At 43.2% G+C, this 25,870-nt stretch overlaps 1 protein-coding gene across 1 annotated transcript; it reads right to left on the minus strand.

The window, feature by feature from the left end:
- Positions 1–406: 406 nt before the first annotated feature.
- Positions 407–24,042, minus strand: LOC117381565 (enteropeptidase). The gene is made up of 28 exons (XM_033978547.2): positions 23,901–24,042; positions 23,267–23,385; positions 22,972–23,093; positions 22,767–22,834; positions 22,078–22,220; positions 19,769–19,870; positions 19,282–19,401; positions 13,357–13,462; positions 13,182–13,291; positions 12,967–13,107; positions 12,697–12,846; positions 12,411–12,516; positions 11,732–11,882; positions 11,450–11,591; positions 11,185–11,271; positions 10,551–10,676; positions 9,985–10,128; positions 9,639–9,749; positions 9,159–9,273; positions 8,996–9,088; positions 8,865–8,908; positions 8,703–8,789; positions 8,239–8,383; positions 6,069–6,250; positions 3,496–3,591; positions 3,104–3,243; positions 1,481–1,535; positions 407–1,361 (listed from the first exon to the last, which is right to left on the minus strand). Exons 2-28 carry the CDS (start codon positions 23,373–23,375, stop codon positions 1,252–1,254), a joined length of 3,105 nt encoding a protein of 1,034 aa, XP_033834438.1. The 5' UTR covers positions 23,376–23,385; positions 23,901–24,042; the 3' UTR covers positions 407–1,251.
- Between the last annotated feature and the right edge of the window lie 1,828 nt (positions 24,043–25,870).

A 25,870-nucleotide genomic window follows, 5' to 3' on the forward strand; every position in this document is an offset into this window, starting at 1 on the left:
ACTGAATTCACCACAAATGTACAAAATTAGAGGAGAGATGGCACTGTCCAGGGTCCTTTGGTGTGCAGGGTTGTTCTGGGCAGACTGTCCGCCATTTTGAATTGAGTTGAATTTTACTAAACAATATAATTTTATTTTTATTGTACATTTATTGTTATTGCATTTTGAATAAGCTAAGTAAACTAAGAAGTGTTTATTCTGTTTTGTTATAGAATAGGTCCACTGCCGTTGGCTGTATCCTTTGCCTTTTGTCTTTTATTATTACTATTTTATTTTTGAAAAGTTTTGATTATTATAAAGAAACTGGAAAAGCCTGAAATAAGTTGAATACTTAGATTCCTGACATTTGCTTATGGACTTTGAAAGTGCTTTTGAGGAAACCAAATCAAACCAAAAGTAATTCTAATCACCTGCAGGGGACATTATTTTTTGGAGCTGCTGGTGTCTGGACCATTCATTCTGCACCTGGCCACACGAAATCAGATTAAATCTGTGGATATATTTCAGATGACATCACCACATTCAACGGGCCAATCGTATTTAACACAGATGACATCGTCACATTCCACGGGCCAATCGTATTTAACACAGATGACATCGTCACATTCCACGGGCCAATCGTATTTAACACAGATGACATCATCAACATTCTCTGGGGGTGTGATGCTAACTGTAGGCACTGCTCTGTCTAAGGCGTCATTTGATTTTGATTTGAGCTTTGTTTTAACACAATCTGACCAAGAAGAGCTGACGTGGTTGGAAATACAACAGGTGAGATGATTTGTGCTGTTAAACAAGTCCCTCTCAAATAACATCACAGTCACAAGCTAGCTAGCATTAGCTAACAGTTTTTCAGTTGGACACACTCACCTTTCTGTTCAAAATCAAACTCCTAAACAAGGCCATAAACACTGAAGTTTTCAGACAACTTTTGTTGGCTGTGTTTACTAATATGTGCATTGTATTTCTGTGCCAGGATGTTCAGCAGTTACCACGGAGACACATGTACAACACCTCTAGCGTGATTTTACTGGAAATTATTAATAGAAATGATCAGGTTCAACATTTGTAAAGTAGTCTGCAATCTGAAAACCACCTTAAGGAACTGTAGGGTTATATTTACTATTTACAATGAACTTTGAGATTTGTAGTCCTCGAGCAACTCGGGGCAGAGTTGTAGTCCTCTGGGCAGAGTTTTAGTCCTCTGGGCAGAGTTGTGAGATTGGTAGTCCTCTGGTCACAGCTGTATTTTCAGGCATGCGACCGTCGGGTCTGGACGATCCAGGAAGTGAACGCAGAGACTCGTGCGTAAACTCCAGGACTCTGAGGCTCTCCGCAGCCGGCGCCGAATGATGTCACACCTGAACCAACCAAGCGGACAATTGCACTGACTCAGTATAATTGCATTTCAATAATGAATAAAGTTAACACAAAACAAACACTAAAACTTGAATTCTGCTATGCCTGAAGTGTGACTGACCGATCTGAATCCCGTGACCGCTCTGCATGAATATCAGAGGACCTCCAGAGTCTCCCTGAGACACAAAGACAATGTCAGAACACGAGCTACACTGTCAATCAAACATGTTGCTAACGCTAACAGGAGCAACCTTGGGGAAAGAAAGCACCTGATTGGTCTGTTATTAATATTTATATCATGATTTACTGACAAAATAATGATATACAAACACAAAAATAAAATCTGTCAACTAGACAAAAAGTTGTAGGAGTGAAGACGTTTGATGCTCATCCAAGTCTCTTCTTCAGTTCTGGTCAGATTGCTGGTGGACACTGCCTTATATCGGTCTGAAGGGAGGAGCTGACTACACTGAAACTAGAAACAGCCATTGTTAAAAGTTTCTGTATGTAGGCTAGATCTATTGAGCAAGCCTCTTATTTCTTCCTGCTTCTGAAGAGTTCAGACTCAAACCTTGCTTGCTCCTCATGCTTCCTTCTTTACTTTCTTGTTAATGATTTTACCTCTTCCACTGCTGGAAGATTTGTTTATTTATGATTTTCTTTTAGGTAAACCAAGACTTTTAAACCATTTATACATTTTTTCTATGTTTCCTTTAAAATGGAGCTAAAACAATCCCCCTCCATACTCTACTTAGTCATATACAAACCTCCCCAGCACTGTCTGAGTTTTATTGATGATTTTACTGAGATGCTTTCAGTCGTATGCACAGACTTTGATGGTTTAGTCATTACAGGTGATTTTAATGTACATGTGAATAATGTGTTTGACAGAAACACTAAAGAGCTCAGTTCTGTCATTGAAACCTTTAGTCTGACTCAGCATGTCAGCGAGCCCACCCACAACAGAGGACACACTCTGGACCTGCTCATTACAAAAGGAGTAAATATTTCAAATGTCAGTGTGGTGGATGTTGGTCTGTCTGATCATTTCTGTGTCTTCTTTGACCTGTCTGTTATTCACAAACCAGCGTCTGGTCCTGCAGTTGTTCGAAGGAGACACATAAATGATAAAACAGGTGCACTGTTCATGGAAATGATGCACTTTGAAAATGCCTCATGTTCTAATGTTGATGATTTGATGAACTCTGTAACTTCGAGTGTTTTGAATGTTCTGGACACCATTGCCCTGATGAAGGTTAAAATGGTTAAAGATAAGCAGAAAGCGCCATGGAGCAATGATGAGTCAGTAACGCACAGAAAAGGGAGTCCCAGAGGGCCGAACGGGAATGGCACAAATCAAAGCTCCAGGTTCATTATGAGATTTACAGAGAAAAGATGCACATGTACAACCACAGTTTATGTAGAACAAGGGAGAGGTATTTTTCTGACATTAGTGGAACTTGTAGTAACACCTCTTTAACATTAACAAACTCCCCAGCTCCACTACCATTAGAACTAATTTCCAGATCTAAGTGCAATGAGTTTGCATTGTTCTTTAATAACAAGTTTAATAGTCAGTTAGTTGATGGAGCCAATTTGTGCCCATGCTCACTTCCTGTTTGGAACGTGGCCGGCCAGTGGGTTAATTATCCCCAGACATATGTAAAGTCTATGGTGCAGACCTGGTCCAGACCAGACCTGGTCCTGGTCAGGAGTACCGACTGAACTTGGGCAGTTGTTGTACCTGGCAGGTGTCGGTGCCACCCTGTTCCCGTCCTGCACACAGCATCAGGTCTGAGATGTTGTACTGAGGCAGCTGCTCCTGACACAAAGACTGAGAAACCAGAGGAACCACGGCCTCCTGCAGAACGTCAGGGAGAGGGCCTAGAAACACACAACTCTATTACAATTCAATTCATTTCAGTTCAATTCATTGATTTTTGTAATGCCCAAAATCACAACAACAGTTGTCTCGAAGTGCGTTCATGTTTTGGTTAATGGGGGAAACCGGAGTACCCGGAGGAAACCCATCCAGACACGGGGAGACACAGCATCATCTGCTCCTCTGGCTCTGCTCCTCTGGCTCTGCTCTAATTGGCTGCTTCGAATGTGTGCTGCACTTTGATTGGCTCTCACCTCCACTCGCCAGGCGTCCCCAGCCAGTGATGTGGCAGAGAGTCCCGGGGGGTGGGTCCTGTCCTGGTTCAGGGAGACACACTGGCTGAATGTAATCTGCAGAGAGAAGAGACATCTCAGGTCTGTGGAGAGGCGACCACATACAAGTTCTGGTCTGTGCAGAAGCCAGCACACAAAGGTACAGGTTACAGGTTACAGATTCACAGTACGTTTTAGCAACACTAAGACCTGCAATTGGAGAAATGCAAGATTGATCAGATGTGTCATTGTGAAACATTGTAGTTCTCTGTAATTAAAAACTATGACACCTGTGGATCATTATGTTGTAAGATACACATTTTAAATCATAATATTAATTTAAAACAACTTAATCAAAGAAACAAGTCCACTGACTTCTGCATTAGAAAACTGCAGTGCTCAATGGGAGCTGACAACGCCGTAAATGTCCTCACAACAAAGTGCCGCATACTTTTAGTTGTATCAAAATGACTATGTGATGTTGATAAATCCTACAAGTATCACTGATTAAGAAAAAGTGTGTACATCACAGTGAGTGTGTACTGGTGGAGGTGAAAACACCCACAGGGCACACTCTCGACCTGCTCATTACAAAAGGAGGAGCTCTGTATGATAATTTCTACATCTTCTTTGACCTGTCTGTTATTCCCAAATCAGCAGCTGGTCCAGCAATTGGAGATGCATAAATGATAACAAAAGTTACTGACCAAATACTGCAGTGATGTGGTCACTGTATCGGTCCGTTGTGGTAAAGAAGCAGCTCAGCAGGAAGGTAAAGCTCTCGGTTTACCGGTCAATCTACGTTCCTACCCTCACCTATGGTCATGAGCTTTGGGTAATGACTGAAAGGACAAGATCCCGGATACAAGCGGTCGAAATGGGTTTCCTCGGTAGGGTGGCCGGGCACACCCTTAGGGATAGGGTGAGGAGCTTGGTCACACGGGAGGAGCTTGGAATAGAGCCGCTGCTCCTACATGTCGAGCGGAACCAGGAGGCATCTGTTCAGGATGCCTCCCTAGGGATGTGTTCTGGGCATGTCCCACTGGGAGCAGGCCCCGGGGAAGACTCAGGACACGTTGGAGAGACTATGTCTCTCAGCTGGCCTGGGAACGCCTTGTGGTCCCACCAGAGGAGCTGGAGGATGTGTCTGGGGTGAAATGCTTACAAAGCCACTCCTCCATTGCCCGGGTGGTGTGTTTGGGATCATGGTCACGCTGAAAGACCCAGGTATGTTTCATCTTCAAAGCCTTTGCTGATGGAAGGAGGTTTTCACTCAATGTTTCACAATACATGGCCCATACATTCTTTCCTTTACACGAATCAGTTATCCTGGTCCCTTTGCAGAAAACAGCCCCAAAGCATGATGTTTCCACCCCCATGCTTCACAGTAGGTCTGGTGTTCTTTGGATGCAACTTGGCATTCTTTCTCCTCCAAACACAATCAGTAGAGTTTTTATTAAAAAAAAAAAAAAAAGTATTTTGGTTTCATCTGACCATATGACATCCTCCCAATCCTCTTCTAGATCATCCAAATGCTTCAAGCAAACTTCAGACGAGCCTGACATATTCCAGATTAAGCATGGGACACGTCTGGCACTGCAGGATTTGAGTCCCTGGCGGGGTAGTGTGTTACTGATGGTGGCCTGTTACTTTGGTCTCAGTTCTCTGCAGGTCATTCACTAGGTCCCCCCGTGTGGTTCTGGGATTTCTGCTCACTGTTCTTGTGATCATTTTGACCCCCGCGGGGTGAGATCTTGCATGGAGCCCCAGATCAAGGGAGATTATCAGTGCTCTTGTATGTGGTTCAGTCTTCCCAGCCTGGTGCAGGTCTACAATTTTGTTTGTGGTGTCCTTTGACAGCTCTTTGGTCTTGGCCATAGTGGAGTTTGAGTCTGACTGTTTGAGGTTGTGGACAGGTGTCTTTTATACTGATGAGTTCAAACAGGTGCCATTAATACAGGTAATGAGTGGAGGACAGAGGAAGTTACAGGTCTGTGAGAGCCAGAAAACTTGCTTGTTTGTAAGTGACCAAATATTTGTTTTTTTCTCATTCTGTATCTCATAGTTGAAGAAATTACAGGCCTCTCTTATCTTTTAAGTGGCAGAATTTGTACATTTGGTGGTTGACTAAATCATTCTGCACTTTTCTGTTTTAATGTTAATTTTATAATGATTATTTGAGATTATTTATGTTTTGATTTGTGTGGATTTAATGTATTTCCTATCCTGTAAAGCACTTTGAATTACTCTGTGTACAAATTGTATTGTACAAAAAAAAAACAAAAAAAAAACTTGCCTTGCCAATACCTAGATTTCAAACTAACAAATCAATACAAAAAAAAAAAAAAAAAAAAAAAAAAATCCACAGTGGTCAATGGTGTAAACTAGTCTGTGTCTTATATTTGTGAAAGATACAGCTCAAGATGATTCTAAAGATACTCAGGAAATGTTCATTTCTGTTCTGTGAATGTGACCTTTAGACTTCATTTTAGATACTAGTTTTAGTATTGATTAGTATCTGATTTTCAATACTTTTGAGAGCCGTACTGACTGACCGCTGAAGCTGACTGTCTCCTGCAGCTGCATTAGAGCGATGTCGGCGCGTTTGATTCGCCGGTCGTACAGCGGGTGCATGATGATGCGTCTGATTAGCCGAGACTGCACCTCGGGAGCAGAGGACTGTGACTGGACGGTGAGCCCCAGCAGGGCACTCCATCGCTCCACATGCATGTTCTTCCTGCAGAGATCAGAGGGCAAAGGGGAAATATAAAACAAACACTGCACACCCTATTTTCCTGTCATTCCCCAGTTTGAGTCATTTGCCAATTTTGCATCAGTCATGCTAGACATTAGCTTGACTTCATTATTTCACTCCAAAAACAGTTAAATATTTATGTCAGTTAAACCTTAGTTCTTCTTCATTTAAGTGAAATAGAGTTCACAAATATAGTTTAAAGATTTATTTTATTTAAAAAAAAAACAAAAAAACACTGGTCAAATCCTGTATCATTGTAATGACAAACACATGAACTCACACTCAGATCAGAGCCTTCATGTTTCCCTGCACTCACCTGTTTGCTCCAACTTTTTAGCAATTAACTTGAAGATTGGGCTCAGATCTCACATCAAATAAACAAATAAAAAGCATATTACATGTAGTTTGTCCATGTTTGTTGCCGTAGTAAGTGCCAAGTGTTTGTGCAGAAGCATTCATTTCAAATGCATATTTCAGAAAAGTTTTGCTGCTAAAATGTGATTTGTGTAAACTAATCTAATTTCATGTGATCAACAAGTCAACACTGCACCGATATTTTAAAGGCTTTAAAATGGCTCTGTCCCTATAGAACTGATTTTCTGTGAAGATCCACAGCCCCATGCAAAATAATACAACCCCACTGACATGATGTTGCCGCCCAGGGCAAGTACTAGAATAAGGTGAACAGGCCTATACTTTTTAACGGATTCTGTAGTGATACAGACAGAAAATACACTGCCTGGCCAAAAGTCACCACCGAAAAAAAAGGTCACACTCTCTAATATTTGGTTGGACCGCCTTTAGTTTTGATTATGCCACGCATTCGCTGTGGCATTGTTTCGATAAACTTCTGCAATATCACAAGATTTCCATCCAGTCTTGCATTAATTTTTCACCAGATCTTGCATTGATGATGGTAAGAGTTTGACCGCTGATCCTTCTCCAGCACATCCCAAAGATTCTCAGTGGGGTTAAGGTCTGGACTCTCATACTCCCTGAACCAATCTTTCACAATTTGAGCCCGATTAATCCTGGCATTGTCATCTTGGAATATGCCCGTGCCATCAGGGAAGAAAAAAATCGATTGATGGAATAACCCGGTCATTCAGTATATTCAGTTGTCAGCTGACCTCATTCTTTGAGCACAGACTGTTGCTGAACCTAGACCTGACCAACTGCAGCAACCCCAGATCATAGCACTGCCTCACAGGCTTGTACAGCAGGCACTAGGCATGATGGGTGCATCACTTCATCTGCCTTTCTTCTTACCCTGATGCGCCAATCACTCTGGAACAAGTTAAATCTGGACTGATCAGACCACGTGACCTTCTTCTATTGCTCCAGAGTTCAATTTTTATGCTCCCTAGCAAATTGAAGCCTTTTTTTTCCAGTTAGGCCCACTGATTAGTGGTTTTCTTAAGGCTACACAGCTGTCCAGTCCCAATCCTTTGAGTTCCCTTCCCAAACGTTTCTTTGATCTCCGATGGGTCTCCACTTTCCTTCCAGATTTTAATTATGCGTTGGACAGTCCTTAACCCAATTTTGATAGTTTCTGCAATCTCCTTAGATGTTTTCTCTGCTTGACGCCAATGATTTGACCCTTCTCAAACAGAGTAACATCTTTTCCACGACCATGGGATGTGTCTTTCCACATTGTTGTTTAAGAAATGAGAAGCAACTCATTGCACCAGTTGGGGTTAAATAACTTGTTGCAGCTGAAAGATAATCCCATGCAGTAATTATCCAATAGGAGGCCCGTACCTACTGGCTTAGTTAAATCCAGGTGGCGACTTTTTTTTTTGGCCAGGCAGTGTATTACAATATTATTAAGTATGACAGAAATACTGAACTGTTTCTGGAATAAAATAAAAAAAACAAACCAAGTAGCATGAAAAAAATGCCTCACTTTGGGGAATGACCTCTATTGAAAGAACAAACTTTATTTGAAACAATAAAAACAAAAGTCAAACCCATAGACGCAGTGGGCGGCGGTCAGCAGCCAGTCTCCATCAATCAGAGAAGCTCCACACACATGACGACCCGACCAATGAAGAGACACCATCCAAGGCCACGCCCCTTTTGCTGCATCAACTCCGCCCACAATCCTCCCACTTTCTGAAACTCAAGTAGGTATGATGATAGTTTTGATGAGTCTCTAATTGTGACTTAATATGGTAAAACCTAATAAAACCTGTAAATATAAATTATTGTAACAAAAATCAAGAAACAATTTGTGAAGAAAAGTTGAAAAATATGTTGAAAATTACAGGAAGTAGAGATGACATCACACTGATGACATGACACTGTGAGAATTCTGTCCAAAATGTTCAATTTCCACGAGAAACACATTGTTCTGATACTTTAACTGCTTCTGCTTTGTCTCATTAACGTTTCTGTTCAGCTGTGTTCAGTTACAAAACGTTGCTGTACACACCCGAGTCCTCTGATTGGCTGTCTGAGTCTCCTCTCTGCTCTGATTGGTCAAACTCAGACGTAGCGTTCACCTGTCGGACTCCACAGGCTGAAAACACAACAGCTCAGTCAAAACTAAACCAGGACTAAACCAGGACTAAATTAGGAGTTGTGTTGGACTCACGGAGGTTGCTGCAGCTCAGAGACACCATGCTCTTACAGTTCTCCCTGTGACAAAATCACACCATTAAAGGAGTCAGACAATAGGGGCGCTCTCTCACACATACACACATATACAGTAGGAGGCGCTCTTACACTATATTTGTGTGGATGCTGTTGTTAGTCACAGACACAGAGACAAACGGGGAATCTTCAGGACGAGATGTGACCGACGTCCACAGTCCAGACCTGACAGAGAGACAGACTTTAAACCAGTCCAGTCCACTTTCACACTGAAGTCTGACCCACACAGACTCACCTGTGCCCCAGGTATCTGCAGGTGAAGTCGGACAGAGGCTGGCTCCAGGCGGACGAACAGACGGAGAAGTTTAAGGAGCTAATCTGAAACTGAAGACGCTTCGAGTCCAGGAACACTGAAGGTACAAGACAGGACTAAACCAGGGCTAAACATGATCTAAACTGAGTCTAACCCAGGACTAAACCAGGTCTAAACCAAGACCAAACCTGGACTAAACCAGGACTAAATATTGTTTAAACTGAAAAACAAAACAAGGTCTGAACGGGGTCTATATTGAGTCTAACCCAGGTCTAAACCCGGTCTAAACTGGGTCTAAACCAAGTTTAACCCAAGACCAAACCAGGTCTAAACAAGGTCTAAATCAAGTCTAAATCAGGTCTAAACCAAGACTAAACAGTCTAACCTGGGACTAAATGAGGTCTAAACCAGCTCTGATCTATATCTAAACCAGGACTAAACCAGGTTTAAATCAGGTCTCACCACAGTGGGCCTCATCAGTCCCATCTGGACAGTCCAAGTGTCCGTCACACTCAGACTCAGCGGAGACACAGAGACCAGAGACACACTGGAACTGTCCCGAGGAGCATGGATCTGAGGAGAGACAGGGGAGACAGGTGAGGGAAAGGACAGGTGAGAGAGAGGACATGTGAGGGAAAGGACATGTGAGAAAGAGGACAGCTGAGAGAGAACAGACGGATGAGAGACGGATGATACAGGTGAGAGAGGACAGGGAAAGAGACAGAAGTGACACATTTGACAGGGGAAGAGACAGAGAGAGCACAGACAGGCTCAGGTGACAGGAGGACGGGCGAACAGTGGCTCTGACCTGGTGACCCCAAATTGACCCCACAGGTGAAGTTTGCTTTAAAACCTCTGCCCGAGTTTGAGCTGTCCGTCAGGAACAACAGAGACATCTGATTGGTCGAAGAGAAGATGTCATGAGCAGGGCCTTTGTTTCCGGTGAACACATCTGAGGGAAGTAAACCAGTTTAGATCCTCCTCTAGACCTGTTCAGATCCTCCACTAAACCTGTTCAGAGCCTTCTCTAGACCGGTTCTGATTCTCCTCTAGACCTGTTTAGATACTGAATAAACCACCCCTCTAAATCTGTTTCAGATCCTCCTCTAGACCTTCTCAGATCCTTCACTGGACCTTTTTAGATCCTCATTAAACCAGTTCCAGTTCTCCTGTTCAGATCCTCCTCTAGACCTATTAAAACCCATTAAAGTCTGGTTGAGATCCCTAGACCCTGATCCAGACCCAGAAGAGTAGAATCTCGCTCTGATCCTCATAAAACCTGATCAGATCCTCCTCTAGACCTGTTCAGATCCACCTCTAGACCTATTAAGACCCCTTTAAGTCTGGTTGAGATCCCTAGACCGTGGTCCAGACCCAGCAGTGTAGAGTCCGGGTCTGGTCCGTCTCTGATCTCCAAAGTGTCGTAGAACATCTCCAGGTCAAAGTCCACGAAATGAAGCTGAAGATTTTTCCCTGAGTCACAGTGAAGCCTCCACAGACCTGCACAGAGACCAGGTTTAGACTGGGTTTAGTCCTGGTTTAGTCTGGGGATAGTCCTGATTTAGTCTTGGTTTAACCCTGGTTAAGTCTGGGATTAGTCCAGGTTTGATCCCGGTTTACCTCTATGAGGTATTAAAGAGGGGACATTTACCTCTATGGGGTATTAACTGTAACACATAACATATTTAGATCACCATGTTTCCTTTTATTTTCTTGAAAATGCTACATTCACCCAAAACAGCGTCTTAGCATGTTTTATAAATTTCATCTTTGTTTTTGAAGCTCTGTGTCTCCCTTCCCTTTAATCCCTGCGCTAAGTCACTCCCCCTTCAGACCACTATCAAAACAGTAAGTGTACATCTCACTAATAACATTCAGGTTTGTAAAGTTGTTGTCCAAAAAACTATCAAAAAAGTTCCTTCCAGGACCAAACTGCAGTAGTAGTAGTATTGGCAGTGGTAACAGTAGTAGTATTGGTAGTAGCAATAGTAGTAGTAGTAGTACTCACAGTTGGCCTTGTTGCCATAGTAATTGGGGTAGATGGGGGATGTGAAAGTGCCGTTGTCATAGAGATCGAAGGGTCCTCCACAGTCGGCTGAAAGACACAGCAATCAACCAATCAGAGACCAGAACATCGCATAAACCCCGCCCCTGGAGTGATTCATTTATTTATGGGTCAACGAGGTTTTATTTTAGAGTCGATGGTCATGCACAATATATATCTATTTTTTTATTGTTTTGACTCTGCGTACCTGAGAAGGGGCGGGACATACCTGGGAGGGGGGCAGGCGTGGTCGGCGGTGGGACATTGGTGGGCTCTGGAGGGGCGGGGCCACAAGGCAGTGATGTAAAAGTAATGTCATCAAGAGCGATGTCATTCAACATGCCGCCATTTTTCTGAGCCTCGAATGCCACCTGAAACAGACTCTCTGATTGGTCCATCGAAAACTAGAACTAAACCAGGACTAAACGAAGACTAATCCAGGTCTAAACCAGAACTAAACCAGGACTAGACCAGGTCTAGACCAGGACTGAACCAGGACTAACCCCTGTACCTGTCCGTGGCTGTAGTCTTTGAGCTGGACTTGGCCTTGGTACCAGGTGTCCCCGAAGTCGCCACGTTTCTGGAACAGGAGCTGATTTGAGCCGTCCGGCCGGAGGAGCAGGACTCTGAGAAAAAAGACGTCTGTTCCGAACATGTGGTACCTGAACGATCGACACAAGAGTCAGTGAAACATTTGAAGGGCATGCAAAACTGGACAGATTGGTGCCGGAGAGTTGGCCTGACGGTTCTATTCGTCAGTTACTGGTCTGTTTGGCGACTGGCTCTAGTGAGTTTAAACTGCTGTTTTGTGCTGTTGTGGCCAAACCTCCATGTCAAAGCCTGATCTCCTCAGATGACTAGTGCTAGCAAAAATTGGCAAGAAATTGTTGTGTCCTTAGGCAGTTCACTTCACCCACACCTTTCCTAGTATGAAAGTGGTGTGTGAGTGCTGTTGATGGTCGGAAGGGCCAATGGTGCACATTGGCAGCCTCACTACCATCAGTCTGCCCCAGGGCAGTTGTGGCTGCAATAGTAGTCACCACTGAGAGTGTAGGCAATGAAAAATGAACAAAATTGTAAAGTGGCTTTAAGCGTTATTATTATTGTTTTGAGCTTGTTTTGAGCTTCTGTTCAGAAAATATGGTGGCACAGGGGTAGAGCTGTAGCACATATGCAGTGAGTGCAGTTACCAGAAGGACAGACAGGAGTTGCCAGAGGATGGTCTCAAAGGAAGACTCAGGATCCGGAAAGTCTTCAACCAAGACCCGGGACTGACCGGAGTCGACACGTAAAACCCTGAAACATACCAGACCTCGTTCAGCCCTGGTTTAGTCCCAGTTCAGTCCTGGTTTAGTCTTGGTTCAGTCCTGGTTCAGTCCTGGTTTAATTCTGGTTCAGTCCTGTTTCATTCTCACTTCAATCCTGATTTAGTCCTGGTTCTGTCCTGGTTTCGCCCGATCTAGTTCTCGTTCAGACCTGAGCTGGATCCTGTGGTGTGGTCCACGCTGGGTCCAGTCCCAGGGGGAAAGGAGTTTCCTCTTGTCCTGATCCAGTCCTGGTCCTGGTCTGGGTCTTGTCTCCAGAAGCACCACCCGTCCTCAAAGGAACAGCTCAGCCTCTGCTCGTCTGAGACACAGAGGGTTAAATCTATGTTTGACCCATCCTTCAGTCAGTATATTGTAGGATAGGGTCAGTATATTGCGGGATAGGGTCAGTATGTTGCAAGATATGGATAAAGTATCTTACTGCTGATGTCGGTTAAATTCTCAGCGTTGAATGTGGCCCTGAAGCCCCGCCTCTCGCCCAGGTCATCTGACACAAACTCCACTGTTGATTGGTCACTCAGGAGCCACACTCTTCCTGGAGGGGTGGAGCCTGAGAGGTCAGCTGATTAGAGAGAACAACGAGAGCCAATCAGAAGAGCAGATGAGAGGACGTCCAAATGTAAGGCAAGCACAAACCAATGAGTTGCCGGTCTGCCCCCACGCCCTCGAACAGCCGCAGGAAGTCCCTTCCCTCCTCCGTCTCAAAGAACAGGAAGTCCACTCTGATTGACAGGCCTGGCTCCACCCTAAAACGCACCGCCACAATAAGAGCACCAATAAATTCCTGAATAATGATTTTACTGTGAAATACCTGAGGATCCAGCGACAGGAAGTGGAACTGCTGTAGTTCCCACCCACAGAGGAAGTGAAGGAGCCATTGGGGCCCTGGAGCAGGAACTGACCATCACATGACGTTGCTGTGAAGAGACAGTGATGAAAAGTTAGGACGGTTGAAACAGGGATAAAAAATGCTATTATCTTTCAAATGGTCAACTGTCCTCAAAATGGAACCAAACCCAAACAGAAGTGGACGGTGTTTCGGAATGTTTGCCTGGTTCTGATGTGGATTTGCGGGAGAATTTAAACTTGTCTTTGATCACCCGCATTATTAAGCTGACACCTCTCTCCGCCTGTTAAATCTTGTTCAGGGCACCAGATCAGAGGCAGAATACACCATTGAATCCTGGACACTGGCTGCAGACGTGGACTGGACCGACAGTGTATTAAAGACTGTCTTTGTCAAGGGGCTAAGTGACAAATTAAAAGATGAACTCATTTCCTGTGATGACTCACCTGACCTGAAATCTCTGATTTCTCTAGCAAACCACATTGATAACCGTCTGCAAGACAGAGGAAACTATGCAGTTGGGCTGAGTACGCCTTACTGCAGCAACCCCACCAGGCGAAGGTGAATGCCTGTAAAGTGGGAGGCAGTGACATTTTCTTGCAACTTGCCCAGTTCGGCCAAAAGAGGGCGCTCATCAGTAGGACTGGGAGTGCTGGTGGGCCAGCAATCTGTCCCAGATAAGCAACACAATGGACTTCAGATTGATGCTACTTTGTGTTTAAAGAATTTTACATTACCTGTTCTGGCTCTCATTGACTCTGGGGCAGAGGATGATTTTTTTAGACCAGCTGGTGGCTGAGCAGGCCGGAGTAGGGTTGGAGCAAATAGAAAGACCACTGACGGCCCTAGCCCTGAATGGAAAACCACGCTAACACATATCACAGAACCTATTTCCATAGTTTTGTCAGGTAATCACCAGGAAACAGAGCAGTTCTATGTGATCTCTGCATGCCACTCATTCTGGGCCATCCCTGGCTGGTCAAACATCCCATGATCGACGGAGTCAGCAGGAAGGTATCCAAACTGAGCTACTTTTGCCATACCAACTGTTTGCAGTCTGCTCTGTCTCCAGCAGGGGAGGCCAACTCACACCATAGACATCCGTTGGATAAGCTTGACCTCTACTCGGTGCCTAGCGAACATTCAGGTTTTTAAAAGCAGGCTCAAGACCCATCTTTTTAGCATAGCTTTTGATTAGTATTTATCATTTTAGTTTACTTCTCTATTTATTTAGTCTTATTTAGGCTGGCTAGTGTGTTTATGTTTTACTTATGTTTTATTTACTTGTTTAGTTTTGACTTATTTTATTATTTATTGATTATTTTATTATTTATTGATTATTTATTTTATTATTTATTGACTTATTTATTAGGTTTGACTTATTTTATTATTTTTAATCATTTTAGATTTGCCAGTGTTTCCTCTGAGGAGCCCTCTGCACCGGGAGCTGTGGTTGGCTGTGGCTGCTGGGCCCTGGCTCGTGGGCCCTGGCTCGTGGGCCCTGGCTCGTGGGCCCTGGAGGTTTGGTCTTGACCTCATCTCTTCTCTGGGCCCTGGGCTGGTGTCCTGTGGCTGTGGGTGACCCTGTTCCTGGTGCAGATGGTTCCTCTGGTGGCGCTCTCTCATCTGGTTCATCTTTATCCAGCCTGTTCCACTTAAACATATTTTAAATGAAACTGAGGTATTTTAACATGTGTTGAGGTGGGGGGTGGGAGTGTGTGTTGGGGTGGGGGGTTGTTTGGTTATGATTATTGATGTGTTGGGGTTGGGTTGTTGGGCTGTCGGGTGGCTGGGTGGGTTTGGTGGGTGGGACTGATTTTAATGCTTTGTAAAGCACTTTGTGTTACTTTTTTTTGTATGAAAAAGTGCTATATAAATAAAGTTTGATTTGATTTGATTTGATTTTAGCGTGCATCATGACCTGGAGAACTTCTTTAGTAAAATTCAGGCACTGTCTCTACCCCTCCACAGACCTTACAATTGTGTCATTGACCTTCTACCTGGTGCCCTCTTGGTGCTGGGTTCTTTTTTGTGGCAAAGAAAGACAAAACCTTAAAACTATGCACGGACTTTAGGGGTCTTAACAAAATAATTGTTAACAATATAACCGTAATATATAATATAAAATATAACAATATAACCGTTAAGAATAAGTATATGTTGCCATTCATACTCAAAAAGGTCCTGGAAAGTTTTGCAAAAGTCCTGGAAAAAGTCATGGGGAAAAAGGTCCTGGAAAGTTTTGCAAAAATCCTGGAAGATGTTGTAGGAAAAAGGTCCTGGAAAGTTTTGCAAAAGTCCTGGAAAAAGTCATGGGAAAAAAGTCCTGGAAAGTTTTGCAAAAATCCTGGAAGATGTTGTAGGAAAAAGGTCCTGAAAAGTTTTGCAAAAGTCCTGGAAAAAGTCATGGGAAAAAAGTCCTGGAAAGTTTTGCAAAAATCCTGGAAAATGTTGTAGGAAAAAGGTCCTTGAAAGTTTTGCAAAAGTCATGAGAAAAACGTCCTGGAAAGTTTTGCAAAAGTCCTGGAAAAAGTCACGGGAAAAAGGTCCTGGAAAGTTTTGCAAAAGTCCTGGAAAATGTTGTAAGAAAAAGGTCCTTGAAAGTTTTGCAAAAGTCCTGGAAAAAGGTCCTTGAAAGTTTTGAAAAAGTCCTGTAAAAAGTCATGGGAAAAAGGTCCTGGAAGGTTTTGCATAAGTCATGGGAAAAAGGTCCTGGAAAGTTTTGCAAAAGTCCTGGAAAGAGTTATGGGAAAAAGGTCCTGGAAAGTTTTGCAAAAATCCTGGAAGATGTTGTAGGAAAAAAGTCCTGGAAAGTTTTGCAAAAATCCTGGAAAATGTTGTAGGAAAAAGGTCATTGAAAGTTTTGCAAAAGTCCTGGAAAGAGTTATGTGGAAAAAGGTCCTGGAAAGTTTTGCAAAAGTCATGGAAAAAGTCATGGGAAAAAGGTCCTGGAAAGTTTTGTAAAAATCCTGGAAAATGTTGTAGGAAAAAGGTCCTTTAAAGTTTTGCAAAAGTCATGAGAAAAACGTCCTGGAAAGTTTTGCAAAAGTCCTGGAAAAAGTCACGGGAAAAAGGTCCTGGAAAGTTTTGCAAAAGTCCTGGAAAATGTTGTAAGAAAAAGGTCCTTGAAAGTTTTGCAAAAGTCCTGGAAAAAGGTCCTTGAAAGTTTTGAAAAAGTCCTGTAAAAAGTCATGGGAAAAAGGTCCTGGAAGGTTTTGCATAAGTCATGGGAAAAAGGTACTGGAAAGTTTTGCAAAAGTCCTGGAAAGAGTTATGGGAAAAAGGTCCTGGAAAGTTTTGCAAAAGTCCTGGAAAAAGTCATGGGGAAAAAGGTCCTGGAAAGTTTTGCAAAAATCCTGGAAGATGTTGTAGGAAAAAAGTCCTGGAAAGTTTTGCAAAAATCCTGGAAAATGTTGTAGGAAAAAGGTCATTGAAAGTTTTGCAAAAGTCCTGGAAAGAGTTATGTGGAAAAAGGTCCTGGAAAGTTTTGCAAAAGTCATGGGAAAAAGGTCCTGGAAAGTTTTGTAAAAATCCTGGAAAATGTTGTAGGAAAAAGGTCCTTTAAAGTTTTGCAAAAGTCCTGTAAAAAGTCATGGGAAAAGTCCTGGAAAGTTTTGCATAAGTCATGGGAAAAAGGTCCTGGAAAGTTTTGCAAAAGTCATGGAAAAAGTCATGGGAAAAAGGTCCTGGAAAGTTTTGTAAAAATCCTGGAAAATGTTGTAGGAAAAAGGTCCTTTAAAGTTTTGCAAAAGTCATGAGAAAAACGTCCTGGAAAGTTTTGCAAAAGTCCTGGAAAAAGTCATGGGAAAAAGGTCCTGGAAAGTTTTGTAAAAATCCTGGAAAATGTTGTAGGAAAAAGGTCCTTTAAAGTTTTGCAAAAGTCATGAGAAAAACGTCCTGGAAAGTTTTGCAAAAGTCCTGGAAAAAGTCACGGGAAAAAGGTCCTGGAAAGTTTTGCAAAAGTCCTGGAAAATGTTGTAAGAAAAAGGTCCTTGAAAGTTTTGCAAAAGTCCTGGAAAAAGGTCCTTGAAAGTTTTGAAAAAGTCCTGTAAAAAGTCATGGGAAAAAGGTCCTGGAAGGTTTTGCATAAGTCATGGGAAAAAGGTCCTGGAAAGTTTTGCAAAAGTCCTGGAAAGAGTTATGGGAAAAAGGTCCTGGAAAGTTTTGCAAAAGTCCTGGAAAAAGTCATGGGGAAAAAGGTCCTGGAAAGTTTTGCAAAAATCCTGGAAGATGTTGTAGGAAAAAAGTCCTGGAAAGTTTTGCAAAAATCCTGGAAAATGTTGTAGGAAAAAGGTCATTGAAAGTTTTGCAAAAGTCCTGGAAAGAGTTATGTGGAAAAAGGTCCTGGAAAGTTTTGCAAAAGTCATGGAAAAAGTCATGGGAAAAAGGTCCTGGAAAGTTTTGTAAAAATCCTGGAAAATGTTGTAGGAAAAAGGTCCTTTAAAGTTTTGCAAAAGTCCTGTAAAAAGTCATGGGAAAAGTCCTGGAAAGTTTTGCATAAGTCATGGGAAAAAGGTCCTGGAAAGTTTTGCAAAAGTCCTGGAAAAAGTCATGGGAAAAAAGTCCTGGAAAGTTTTGCAAAAATCCTGGAAAATGTTGTAGGAAAAAGGTCCTTGAAAGTTTTGAAAAAGTCTTGTAAAAAGTCATGGGGAAAAGGTCTTGGAAAGTTTTGCAAAAGACCTAGAAAATGTTGTAGGAAAAAGGTCCTGGAAAGTTTTAATAGATTTCACACCACTCCACAGGGCCACCATCTTTACAAAACTGGATCTCAGAAATGCCTATCATTTAGTGGGTATGAGGGAAGGGGACAAATGGAAAACGGCCTTTAAAACTCCACTGGGTCACTTCGAATACCTAGTCGTGCCTTTTAGGTAAACCAACACTCCGGCCTTTTTCCAAGCTCTTATTAATGATGTGTTACGGGACTTTCTTAACTGCTGTGTCTTTGTGTTTCTTGGGGTCCCTTTTTGTTGCAGATGCCGCCCGCTCTAAAGTACTGGAATGGGTCTATTGCTCCTGATTCGTTTGCCATCCTGGGGTCAACCGAACTCTCTCTATGCTGAAACTCTACTTGTAGTGACCAACTGTCGACAGCGACACCAGAGCCTATGTTTTAGCCTGTCAGGTTTGTGCCAGGAGCAAAGCCTTCCACTCGCTGCCCTCCAACCTCCTCCAACCATTGCCTGTTCCGAAACGCCCTTAGTCATACATCGCTGTGGACTTCATGACTGGCCTCCCTTTGTCTCAAGGTAACATAGTTGTTGACCGGTTTTTGACCGGTTTTCCAAAGCGGCCCACTTCATTGCCTTGTCGAAATTTCTAACAGCCAAGGGAACGGCTGATTATATTACTCACCATGTGTTCAGGCTCCATGGGATTCTCTTGGACAAAATTCACAACTCAAGTTTGACATTCCTTCTTTGCAGAGCTGGGCACAACTCTCAATTTCACTTCTGGCTTTTAACCCCCAGACAAATGGACAGACTGCACGGGCAAACAAAGATCTGGACACCGGATTGCGCTGTGTCGTTTCCTCCAATCCCTCTACCTGGAACACCTTCCCTGGATTGAATATTCCCACAACTCTTTGGTGAGTTCCGCTCCCGGTCTGTCCCATTTCCAAGCCTCCATAAGTTACCAGCCTCCACTCTTCCCATCTGAGGAAAAGGACCTGTTGGTTCCCTCTGTCCAGCACCACCTTCAATGCTGCCACAGAATCCGGAAGAAGACTCTTACCTATTTGCTTAGTTAAATCCAGGTGGCGCCTTATTTTTTTTGGCCAGGCAGTGTATCTGATCACTGTTATTGTACTGATGTATTAGTACCACAGATGCCCCGGTATGTGTGTGTCTGTGTGTGACAGGTACAGGTGTGTAACAGATGTTTTACCACAGGTGTGCTGGTCTTCATCAGACCCATCGGGACAGTCATCGCGTCCGTCACAGAATCGATCGATCAGAACGCAGCCTGAGCCGTCAGAGCAGGTCATGTGACCCTCCGGGCAGGAAGCTGACAGACAGAGCAGATATTAAAAGGTGCTATCTTATTTTCATTTTACTTTTGGTTTAAAATTATTTAAATGTGACGAGAGCATCTCTGAGTCACATTGGAGCGGGGTTAGGGGTTAGAGGTCAGGGGTTAGGGGTTGTGTAGGGACCTCTGTCATACTGCACTCTGTGTTTGCAAAATTGCAGATTCTGTGTCACACCAGAGACGTAATGCTCTGAGTTGAACTGAAATGAAATCATTTTATGGCAGAGTAGACCCCAGACTCAGATTTAGGTGCCACTCACAAAATAACTGGTTGTGGATTGTCTGAGGTAAGTAAACCTGGGTGTTCTTTTTTTTTGTATTTATATCATAAAGCGGCACTCACCTGGAGAAGAGCTGGGGCTCACAGAGGTGTGAGGGGTCACAGAGGTGTGAGGGGTCACAGAGGTGTGAGGGGTCACAGAGGTGGTCGAAACACCTCCTTTGTCTGAATAAAGAAAAAAACACACAACTCACATTTAGAGACAAACCGAGATGTAGCTCAGTAGAGAAAACATGCCTTACTTCTCTCCTAATGTTAATGCACTCATCATAAACTTTTATTTTGGTTGAGGATGTGTGATCCTCTCTCTCGCTTTACTAACCTCCTGTTTTGTCAGTCACTTTGGATGATACTTTCGACAAATTAGAACGTCATTAAGTCCCACCTCCTTGAGACTCGATGTCAGGTTTACATTAGTTTTTTGTTCTTTTATGCTTTGGACACACACAAAAGTCAACGCACCCTTTATTTTGCTAAGCTAACAGATTGTTGGTGAATGCACACTGAATAATTTTGATGTAATTATGGTACAAAATTAGAATTCTAATTGGGAAATTGTTTCTGTTGTTTCTGCTATTTTAAGATGATTCCATGTGTGAACCAGAGTGGCCGTGACAGTGTGATGTTCCATGCCATGATGTTCCAGCTTTTTACCACCTAAAGACATTGTAAAAATCAAAGGTAAACTGTCAAAACCAGACTTAGAGAGACTTATCCTGCATTTGTCTCCAGTAGGTTAGACGACTGTAACGTCCTGCTCACTGGCCTCTCCAAACGAGCCTTAACACAGAACAGAACATCCAGAACGCTGCTGCTCAGGTCCTGACTAGAACCAGGAAGTACGAGCACATAAGTCCTGTGCTCAGGTCTCTGCACTGGCTTCCTGTAGCTCAAAGATTAGACTTGACAGAAGTTCTAATTTTGTACAAGTCTCTCCATGGCCTAGGTGTAAAGTACATCTCCGACATGTTGGTGCCATATGGACCATGTCACACTCTGAGGACGTCAGGGACCGGCCTCCTGCTGGTGCCAGAGTCAGGACTAAACATGGGGAATCGGCGTTTAAGTTTTATGCAGCTAAAACCTGGAACATTCTTCCTGAAGATGTGAGACAGGCCTCTACTTTGACAATGTTTAAATCCAGGCTCAAAACAGTTCTGTTTATCTGTGCAGACGACTGAAAGAGACTGAAAGATTAAAGGAACAATCACATTATTACATGGGTTAAAAACTATTTCAGGTGCAACAATGATATTTTGAGTTTAAAACATGCATGTATGTTACTGATATTGTAAATTGTACAATGGGGATACAATATTTGATAATCTGAAATAAAAAAAAAAAAACTAAGCTATAGCTACTACTTCTACAAAGATTAGATAATGGAAATTGACTTTTAACTAGCTGTATACATTATTGTTACGCAGGCTAGGTTTTTTATGACAGGTGATAATTCAGAAGACTCTCAGAGGAAATGACGAGCGTGTCCCCGAACCTTGAACTGTGAATGGAGAATGACAACTTTTTCCACTCTTCTTGTTGATCTCATCACGTAGTAACCGCTCAAACTCACACAACGAGGAACCTTTTTGAACAACTGACTTTGACTGAGACACCACGGAGCTCAGTAGGACTCAGGGTTTTTAATTTATTTTACACAATGTGAATCACAGAATGTCGGCTGTTAAGTTGTAAACATTTTCATTTTATTTGATTTTCTGCCTAAATTAAACCGTCATTGCTCATTTCTGTCTCCTGCCATTTCATTTACACTCACTCTGTTCTTATTCCTATTGTAGCCCTGATGAACCTAGAGCTTGAGTCGGTTACACTGAGCAGACAGGAGCAGAGAGGAGCAGAGAAGAGCAGACAGGAGCAGAGAGGAGCACACAGGAGCAGAGAGGAGCACACAGGAGCAGAGAGGAGAAGAGAGGAGCACACAGAAGCACACAGGAGCAGAGAGGAGCACACAGGAGTAGAGAGGAGCAGAGAGGAGAAGAGAGGAGCAGACAGGAGCAGAGAGGAGCACACAGGAGCAGAGAGGAGCACACAGGAGGACACAGGAGCAGAGAGGAGCACACAGGAGCAGAAAGGAGCACACAGGAGGACACAGGAGCAGAGAGGAGCAGACAGGAGCACACAGGAGCAGAGAGGAGCACACAGGAGCACACAGGAGCAGAGAGGAGCACACAGGAGGACACAGGAGCAGAGAGGAGCACACAGGAGCACACAGGAGCAGAGAGGACCAGAGAGGAGCACACAGGAGGACACAGGAGCAGAGAGGAGCACACAGGAGGACACAGGAGCAGAGAGGAGCAGACAGGAGCAGAGAGGAGTAGAAGAGTGAGTTAATGAATTGAAATTTTAATCACCTGTCACTCCGATGCTGCTCAGATCAATAACCAATCCAGAGTCCTGAACAAGTTGAAGCCCCGCCCCCAGCTGTTGCTCCGCCTCTGCTGCACTCATAGGAGGTAGGAAGCGCAGGTCAAAGGTCACCACAACGCTGCCATTACTGAACACACCAGTTTAACATGACAGGTTCAGTTCTAAAGAAAACCTCCCGATCTGATCCTTGTCATTCCCTAATCTGAGTCATTTGACGACTTGTGTCAGTCGTGTCGTTAGCTTGACTTTGTTTTCATTATTTTATAAACAGTGAAATATTTCTGTCAGTTAAAACTTAGTTGTTCATTTAAGTGAAACTGAGTTCACAAATACAGTTTGATGAGGTTTATATTTAACAGTTAACTGAGCTGTTAACACCAGCGCAGGGCTCAGATCACTTCAAATAAACAGATTTAAAGAATAATACAAATAAATAGAATATCACATGCAGTTTGTCCATTTGTGTTGCCGTAGTGACAAGTGTTTGTGCAGAAACATCTGAGCATGTGCAGAGACACTTTTGATGCAATTCACCTCTGACTCAAATGAGGAATGACAGTCCTGGTCAAGACCAGATCTGGTTATGATCCTGGTCAAGACCAGATCTGGTTATGATCCTGGTCAAGACCAGATCTGGTTATGATCCTGATCACTGGAGGGTGTGGATTCTCACCTGAAGTAGAGCACGGAGCAGGACTTGAACTGGAGCTTGAGGTCACTCAGAGAATAGGCCTTGCTCACCTGGAGGTCAAAGGTCACACAGAAGTCACACAGAGGTCATAGAGGTCGTACAGAGGAGATGAGGAAAGAGGAGATGAGGAGACAAGGAGAGAGGAGACAAGAAGGTCAGTGCTACAGAAAGTGGGCGTGTCCCTGACCAGTTGCTGGACGTCGAAGGCCAGAGTTTTGAAGTATGGCGAGGAGGAGTTTGTGAGGTCCTCAGAGAAGTGTGCTCCTCCAGAGAGTCTCATGTTCCCCAAGAACAAGACCTCATCTGCTCCTGGGAGGTGAAACATAAAATATATAAATATAAAACATATGAATGCACCGCACTGAGACGTGACCTGAGCACATTATGATAAATATAATACTAAAGGTCATTATCATTGGTCCTGGTTTAGACCTGGTTTACTCCTGGTTTAATCCTGGTTTAGACCTGGTTTGTGGCTTTACCTGTCTTTTGGACACTGATGAAGCCGATGACAGCAAGGCCGATGGAGCAGAGGACCAGAAGAACCACGATGAGGCTGAGGAACATCTCCAGAGACGAGAACTTCCTCATCCTGCTCCCACTGGATCAACATCAGCAAAAAACAAAAGATAAACTCCTCTTTATTTTACTTTTGTTTTATAGTTTTTGTTTAGTCTTAGTGCATCTGTTCACTGATGCTGTTTTGTTTGGTTGTTGTGTTTGCATCTTGACTTGTTTTATATACCTACTTTGTAAAAAAGATTTTTAAAAAGGAGAAAAGAATAAACAAACAGTTTAATATTCTACAGAGGATCTAAAAAGTGGAACAGCCTCCTCCTTTCCAGATCACTCAGCTTCAGTTTAAAAACACAAACAAAATGTCTCCCTCTGAAACATTTCACTTTTCCATGGGGCTTTTCCTGTTAAACCCCATAACTGTGTCTCTCATAAGCTACAAATATGAATGTTCCACTGTTTTATTCAAGCCTTATGAACTTTGTCAGTTTAAGCCCCTGAGAGTTTTTGGTGACCATCCTTCACATTCAACTGAATAAAATATCAGATTCTGTGAAATTAAATCAAACTAAACTAAAACAACATGAAACGTGATCTCACCTGTGTCAGAGGAGTCTTCAAACAGGAGAAATTCAGGAGAAACACCAGAGCAGAAGGATGAAGGTTCAATTCCAAATCGTATATGAACATTTACCTTTCAGCTCCTGTATGAATATGAATCTTGCCAGAGGAGGAAACGTGATCTCACCTGTCCCTGAGCTGTTCTGTCCACACAGACCTCCACCTACAGTTTTATCTGTCCTTCGTTATCGTCATGAAGCCGTAAATCATCAATAAAATCATCAGGAATCATAACAGCCCATAAACATCAAACCACAGGAGCTGCTGACAGGAACAGTGGCTCAGGGGGCACAGCAGCCTCCACAAAACCAGAAGATTTCCTGTTTAATATCAGCTCCAACCAGAGAATGCTGAACTAAACCAGGACCATAAACCAGAGGATTCCCTGTTCAATCCCAGCTCCAACCAAGGAATGCTCTTGTTGTGTCCATGGGCAAGACTCTTCACCCACTGGCCTGTGTGAACGTAATATGAGTGAGCGATGATGGGAAGCACAGATTAGCACCAAGGGACCAAGGACCCAAAAGACCAAGGAAGCAATGGACCAAGGAACGAAGGAAGCAAGTGATAAAGGACCCGAGGAACCAAGAGACCAAGGAACGAAGGGACCACGTAACCATGGAACTAAGGATCCAGAGAACCAAGGAAGCAAGAGACCACGGAATCAATGATCCAAAGGACAAAGGAAGGACCAAAGGACAAAGGAAGCAAGGGGCCAAGGAAACAAGGATCCAAGGGGCCAAGTAACCAAGGAACCAAGAACACAAGAAAGCAAGGACCCAATTAACCAAGGAAGCAAGGATCCAAGGATGCAAGGGACCAAGAAAGCAAGAGACCAAAGAAGCAATGGACCACGTAACCAAGGAACCAAGGATCCAGAGAACCAAGGAAGCAAGAGACCAAGGAATCAAGCAAAAGAGGAAACAATGACCCAAGGAAACAAGGACCCAAAGGACAAATGAAGAACCCAAGGAGCCAAGGAACTAGAGGACCAAGGAGACAAGGATCCAAGGGAGCAAGTAACCAAGGACCTAAGGATGTAAGGAACCAAAGGACAAAGGAAGCAAGGGACCAAGGAAACAAGAATCCAAGGGACCAAGTAACCAAGGAACCAAGAACACAAGAAAGCACAGACCCAAAGAACCAAGGAAGCAAGGATCTAAGGATGCAAGGGACCAAGGAAGCAAGAGACCAAAGAAGCAATATACCACGTAACCAAGGAACCAAGGATCCAGAGAACCAAAGAATCAAGCAAAAAAGGAAACAATGACCCAAGGAAGCAAGGGACCAAGCAAACAAGGATCCAAGGGACCAAGTAATCAAGGAACCAAGAACACAAGAAAGCAAGGACCCAAAGAACCAAGGAAGCAAGGATCCAAGGATGCAAGGGACCAAGGAAGCAATGGACCACTCAACCAAGGAAACAAGGACCCAAGGAACTAAGGAAACAAGGGACCAAGGAAGCAAGAGACTGAGAAACCAAGGGACCAGGGTGTTGTGTTCCAAGCCTCAGTTGTAGATGTTGTACGTGTTCAGGTCTGTGTTTCTTTAGTAAATGTAAACCCTCTGCATCTTCGTTAAACCTGCATTTCTTTTGTTTCATGAGCGATAAGTCCAAACGTCACTGGATTGATAGAGCAGAAACGCCCTGATGCCCTCCCACAAGTCAAACGTCATCATTTACACAATGAACAACACTTAGTCATGTTTAGTTACCGAACAGGTTTTAGGGTTGATTAATGAGTTGATTAAGTTAGAACATTCTTAAACTCACCTTTGGCTTGTGCAGTTGTAAAGTTATATTTAATTATTAATCATAATCCATTAATTATTAATTTGAATTAATAATTAATTATCTTTTTCAGCCGATGTTTACTAACACACATCACTCATATTTTACAGTGAATATTAGTACATTAGTGTAAAATGTAGGTATCTGTACTTTAGGT

The sequence above is a fragment of the Periophthalmus magnuspinnatus genome, chromosome 14 (assembly GCF_009829125.3).
Source record: "Periophthalmus magnuspinnatus isolate fPerMag1 chromosome 14, fPerMag1.2.pri, whole genome shotgun sequence".
Classification (NCBI taxonomy): Eukaryota; Metazoa; Chordata; class Actinopteri; order Gobiiformes; family Gobiidae; genus Periophthalmus; species Periophthalmus magnuspinnatus.

Excerpts from the sequence above, each read along its gene's own strand:
- LOC117381565 (XM_033978547.2), bottom strand. The coding sequence starts at position 23,375 with ATGAGGAAGTTCTCGTCTCTGGAGATGTTCCTCAGCCTCATCGTGGTT. Across the intron at positions 23,094-23,266 it reads CATCAGTGTCCAAAAGACAG|GAGCAGATGAGGTCTTGTTC; the intron begins GTAAAGCCACAA and ends TTCACCTCCCAG. Across the intron at positions 8,909-8,995 it reads AGCATCCACACAAATATAGT|GGAGAACTGTAAGAGCATGG; the intron begins GTAAGAGCGCCT and ends ATTTTGTCACAG.